Source organism: Euleptes europaea, chromosome 2 (assembly GCF_029931775.1).
Source record: "Euleptes europaea isolate rEulEur1 chromosome 2, rEulEur1.hap1, whole genome shotgun sequence".
NCBI classification, from domain to species: Eukaryota; Metazoa; Chordata; class Lepidosauria; order Squamata; family Sphaerodactylidae; genus Euleptes; species Euleptes europaea.
In genome coordinates, this window is record NC_079313.1 from 118754659 (window position 1) to 118760658 (window position 6000).

General features: G+C 52.0%; 1 protein-coding gene across 1 annotated transcript; it reads left to right on the plus strand.

Annotated features, from left to right (window-relative positions):
* Positions 1 to 901: 901 nt before the first annotated feature.
* On the plus strand, positions 902 to 5792 carry SNAI1 (snail family transcriptional repressor 1). The gene is made up of 3 exons (XM_056845167.1): positions 902 to 991; positions 2163 to 2681; positions 5472 to 5792. The coding sequence occupies exons 1-3, from the start codon at positions 913 to 915 to the stop codon at positions 5651 to 5653; spliced, it is 780 nt and encodes a 259-aa protein (XP_056701145.1). The 5' UTR covers positions 902 to 912; the 3' UTR covers positions 5654 to 5792.
* The last annotated feature ends 208 nt before the right edge of the window (positions 5793 to 6000 follow it).

A 6000-nucleotide genomic window follows, 5' to 3' on the forward strand; every position in this document is an offset into this window, starting at 1 on the left:
CTAACATCCCCCGATAAGCCATTAGAATTCCTGACCAAGAGGCTCGTGGTGGGTGAAACGCCACACCTTTCGCTCCCAACGGCCAAATTCTGCGCCACAGCAATTAAAATGCGCAAAAACAGAACGGGGAAAAAAATATTACTAAACCGAGCTATACTTTTAGAAACATGGAGTTGTGACGTGAATTCTCGTGATTTGTTTTAATATCCTGCATTTTAACATCGTTCGTCTTTGATCTAATTTTGAAATGTATCCTAGTTTTATTAAGTCAGAGAACTTTCTGTCGTAACCGTGGGCTGGTCAAACAGGCCGTATCAATCAATCAATCTTTCTACCATCAGATTGATGAAAGTCTTGCACCCCCCAGCCCTCATATCATCTTGATTAGTTTGAGACGCCTTTGGGGGGGGTGTGCGTGTGTCCCTTATCGTGATTAAATTAAGCCGGCCCTGCAGGCGGCCCTCCGCAAAACCCCCCCCCCGGCCCTCCCCTTCCCCTTTCCTGGGCGTTCATTCTCCTGCTGAGCTGGAGCGATTTCTGGCCGGCTTTTGCGCCGCCGTCCACCGACCCGGGGCGAGGGCGAACCGGCGCAGGCGCCTCTCCTCCAACTGGACGCTGGCTGCGCGCCGGCGGCTTTCGCTCGGCGACCACCTGCCAGCCAGCGAGGCCGGCGGCCGGACCCCTCCCCGCCGCGGCCCATTGGCTGCCCAGTGACACGGGGGGGCGTGGCCGCCTCGCCCCCCGCCGCCCGGCCCATATGAGCGGCCGGGCGGCCGCTCCGGCCGTCCAGATCGCGCCTGCCTGGAGGGAGAGGCGCGCGTGTCTTGGGGGGGCTCCGCGACTTTCTCGCCGAGGGCTGGGCAGGAGCTCGCCCGCTTGGCTCGGAGCCGCGCCCCCACCCCGGCCAGCAGGATGCCGCGCTCCTTCCTCGTCAAGAAGCATTTCTCGGCCAGCAAGAAGCCCAACTACAGCGAGCTGGAGAGCCAGACCGGTACGCGGGGGGCGCCTGGGGAGGGGAGGGTCCCGGGGGCAAAGCCACGTGCAAGCGCCGGGAGGGCCGGGGGGGGGGCGGAATGCACTTTCCCATGCATTGAATTCTCAAAATAAGCAGTTTGGAGCATTCGGATGGGGGGAAATATGTACATCTAGAGAGGGGGAAATCCAAGGCAAAACCTCCCATGCATAAATGCATGGGAGGTTTTGCCTTGGATTTGCCCCTCTCTAGATGTACATATTTCCCCCCATCCGAATGCTCCAAACTGCTTCTTTTTGAGTTTTGAGAATTTGGGTGGGGGAAATGTGCATCTAGAGAGGGGCAAATTTAAGGCAAAACCTCGCGTTCATAAATGGCCTCGGACTGTCGCCTGTTTGGTAACCCCGGGGGGGGGAGCGAAGGTGCGCCGCTGGGGTGGGAGGGGGCAGCCCACAGGCTCTTTCCCAGCCGGAGTTGAAGCTCCAGCGGTGGAGTTCGCGAGCCTCCCGATTGTATCCGCGATCTTGTTCGCGTCCCTCGTTCCAGCTCTCGAGTAACTGGTTGTTGCAGCCGGAGTGGGGGGGGGGAAGCCGCTCTATTTATTTGGAGGTTTATACTCTGCTGTTCCTCCCCAGTGGGAGCCCTTGCTCAGAGAAACGCGGGTTTATTGGAATCCCTTCTGTCTTGTCTCCAAAATAAGTTTTAAGAATCCGGATGGGAAAAACGAGCCCCTCGAGAGCTGCAAAGCGAAACCTCCCGTGCATAAATGGCCTTTTCCAATTCCACCTTTCTCCCCAAAGGGGGGCGCGAGAATAGAAAGGCCATTGATCTTGTGACTGCTGTGTTCCGTGAACGATTCCTGGGGTCGGAAAGGGGTTCTGGGGCTGACCCTCAATGCAACCGTTGAAGGCCGTTTATGCATGGGAAGTTTTGCCTTGGATTTGCCCCTCTCCAGATGCACATTTCCCCCATCCGAATTCTCAAAACTCTGCATGGGGACTTACTGTTGGGTTTTGAGAATTCAGATGGGGGAAATGTGCACCTAAAGAGTGGCAAATCCAAGGCAAAACCTCCCTTGCATAAATGGCCAAAGTCCCAGGTTTGGCATACGTGCAGGACCCAGAACCATTCTAAACTCCACTGCCTCTGAAGTTTGTGCACTCATTCTGTACCCTTTACCTCTTCACAGTGATTGTCTCCCCATTCCTGTATGAGAAGTACTCCCTGTCTGTCCCCCAGCCAGATCTTCTCAGTGCCGCCCCTTACTACCCTCCGCTGGTATGGGACACGGGGCTGCTCTCCAACTTCTTCGCTTCGGAGCAGGAGTACCAGAAAACCCCTGCTTTGCCCCCCAGCCCCGACTCCAAACCTCTGGACCTGACCTCCCTGTCCAGTGAGGAAGAGGACGGCAAGACCACCTCTGACCCGCCCAGCCCGGCCTCCTCTGCCACAGAGGCCGAGAAATTCCACTGCAACCAGTGCAGCAAGTCCTATTCCACCTTCGCCGGCCTTTCTAAGCACAGACAGTTGCACTGCGACTCCCAGGCCAGGAAATCTTTCAGCTGCAAGTACTGCGAGAAGGAATACGTGAGCCTGGGGGCCCTCAAGATGCACATCCGGAGCCATACCCTGCCCTGCGTGTGCAAGATCTGCGGCAAAGCTTTCTCCAGGCCTTGGCTGCTGCAGGGCCACATCAGAACGCACACTGGTAAAGATCCTTCAGCTGTTTATCTCTGGGTGCTTATCTCCTCTTTCCCCAACCCCCCCACCTCTGCCCCCAACCTGATGCAAGTCAACATTGCATGTAGCTTATCGGGGGAAGATAAGGATTTCTCAAAGTGTTTCTTAAAAAACAAAACAAAAAAACCTTTACTGGCATCTTTGAGCCAAGCATGTGAGTTGCTGATAGTTCACCCCGATTCGGTTCCCTGTTTCCAACAGAAGTGTAAAGAAAGCATGTGCAAAGCCCTAGGGCCTTTGTGCCTGCCCTCTGTGAACACATGAAGCTGCCTTATACTGAATCAGACCCTTGGTCCATCCAGGTCAGTATTGTCTGACTGGCAGCGGCTCCAGGGACTTAATTGAGGTTGTTCACATCACCTACTTGCCTAGTCCCTTTAACTGCAGATGCTGGGGATTGAACATGGGACCTTCTGCATGCCAAGCAGATGCTCTACCTCTGAGTCACAGCCCCTTTCCTGAGTGTAACTGGGCCCAGCACGTATGCATAAGCACGTTGCTGTTGTGATTATCCAAACCATGCCCCCTTTTTGCGGCCCTTCTGCTGTGCTGTGGTTGGTTCCTTGGTGGTGGCACAGTGAAATGTGTCCCAGGAGCTGGGCATGTGATAGCATAACCACATCACCAGCCCCCTCCAATTCAGCCCTGAACCTTGTCAGCTGAGCAGGAACTCTGCAGGGTGAATCAGCCTTGACTCACTGGGCCACAGAGCAGCAATTGAAAGGCCTTTGCCATTGAGCCTGGAAGGCATGTGCTGTGTCACTGCGCTGGGTCAGCCATGCTCTAACTCTTGTCTAGTACTCCACCCCCCTCCCCAGTGTTTAAAAGCTAGATGATTTCCCAGTCCGCTTTTCCTTTCTGCTCCCCGGTCCAGGGTTCTTGTTTATCAAATGCTCCCTGTTTATAAAATGCATTGTCTCCCGTTGGGGCAGTCCTCCAACACGGCCCAGCATCCAGGCCTTCTCAAACATTCCCTTGAAAGCTTACTGCGCCTGAGATGCCTCCTTCCAGACTTTTGTGTGCCTAATGGGAGCCCCGAGGAGGCGGGAAAGGGGAGGGGAGAGGAGTGGCAGAGCTGCTGGGTCATCAAAAGCAGGTGCTTTAATGGAGGGATGGTGCTTCTCCTCGGGTGCACCTGTTACTGTAATGCCCCAGGCACCAGACTCCACAGCTGCCAGCTTGCTGGGAGTTTCTTTCGAGCTTTTAATCCCAAGGAGTATCACATTTACAATGCATCTCCAAGGCTGCCTTTTGTGTGGGTCGCTCAGGGATGGTTTAATTGTTACTACGGGGTGCTGATTTCACACCCTCTCAGAAAGGGTTCTAAAGATGATGCCTCAAGGAAGCTGTCCTTCTCCCTCCTCCCCCCCCCCAAAAAAAAGAGAGACTTAATTTGGCTTTCCAAATGCAGCAAGGCCTGTTTGGTGGCTTCAAAAAAAAATTCTCCTTGAACCTTTTCAGCAGGCAGGCAGGAGGAGGAGAAATGGATGGCTGCAGAGGACTGAGCTATACTTGGAACTGGGACCCTTCCAAGACTGCCGGCCTCTGATTCAAAGAAGGTTTCCCCTTTTGCACAGTCCTGACTGCAGAAGTTGGCTTTTGGATAAAATAAACTTGCCTTTTGCAGCCTGGCGGATTTAATTGTATTTTATCTGGATTGTTGCACAACAGTAGCCAAGAAGCCTACTGTGGGCCCATTGATTGATCTACCGTCGAGTTTAGCCAGCCAAGGCAAATAATTTAAATCTTGTCGTCGTTATGTATTTATATGCTGCTGTTTTCCCTGGCGGAAGCCTAAAGGGGGTTACAGCATCACTCTCCCCTTCCTCCATAGTTTTTTTCCTCCCAACAAACAATAACCCTGTTAGGTAGGTTAGGCTGAGAGGGAGGGGGTGGACCAGGGTCACCCGGAGTGGGGATTTGAACCTGGGTCATGTGATGGTCAAGGCTTCCTAGGAAACCCTACGCCGTGCTTTCTTGAACTGCTGCACTAAACTCCATGAGTTCCTTTAGCACTTTTTTAAGTGCCACTGAATTAAGTGGGGGGGGCATGTCTCCCCTCCCTCCCCCATTGAAATCAGTGAGGCTTAAAACTGTTGGATTTTGTTCCCTGAAGCTGGCTTCTGAGTATAGTGTGATAGACTTTACAATGCTACGAACTGATCTTAAAATCCACTTTTCTAAATAATCCTTGGCATTTATCCTTGTTCAGAGCATTACAGTATCTTACAATTTTTACAACAGCCCTATAAGGCAGTCTGTCTTCTCTATAGCAGATAAGGGGGCTGAGAGAGTTTGCCTAAAGGCACTGCCTAAGTTGATGGCAGAGGTGGGATTTGAACCCAGGATCTCTCAGATCACAGTTCATTCTTTTGCAGTGCAATCCAAAGCAGACATCAGTGGAGTTAGAAAGGGTGTGACTCTTCTTAGGATTGTACTGTTTACCCCATGTGCTACACCAGTTTACATGAATTTCCAACCAATTTCAGTTAATTGATTTCCAAGGAATACTGCTGGAATTGGTGTAAATCTGCTCGAATTGGTTATAGATACATTGGATTCTCTTTCTCTGTGCACCCCATGTGCATAATTAGTTGAATATGTAAAATTGCACAGTGAAAGTCACCCAGGCAAAGATGTAAAGTGTTTCCAGTTAACTATCTGCTGTCAGGTATTTGGTTTCAACTGAATGCCTGGATCAACCTCTTTAAGCATTTGTGTCTGACCCTCTCCTCTTTTTTTAAAAAACATTTTCTAGGTGAGAAACCTTTCTCCTGCACACACTGCAACAGAGCTTTTGCCGACCGGTCGAACCTCCGCGCTCACCTGCAGACCCATTCCGACGTGAAGAAGTACCAGTGCAAAACCTGTTCCCGGACTTTCTCCCGCATGTCGCTTCTCCACAAACATGAAGAAACGGGCTGCACTGGGACCCGCTGAGAACTTGCCAAAGGCCATGGACTCCTCCATGCTCACCCATGTATTGTAACTAGTTTCTGTAGAGCGTAGTTTTCTGTTGAGCTGCCAGGGCAGTGTTATCAAACCGTTGTTTCCAGCTGCTGCAAGCCTTAAAGAACCGCCCACAATCTCTTAGTTCTCTGTCCTCAAGGTAGTTTTTTTTAATCCCTTTCCTCTGGCAGTGGCACAGTGCTTCTTGCCTGAGGCAGGGTCATACTGTAGGTGCTGCCAAAATGAGCGCGTGCCTATCTTTCGAACGCATTGAACTCTCTGAGCCTGCCAGCAGCAATAAACAAATGTATCTCTTTGCTGGAACAGCATTGAGGGTC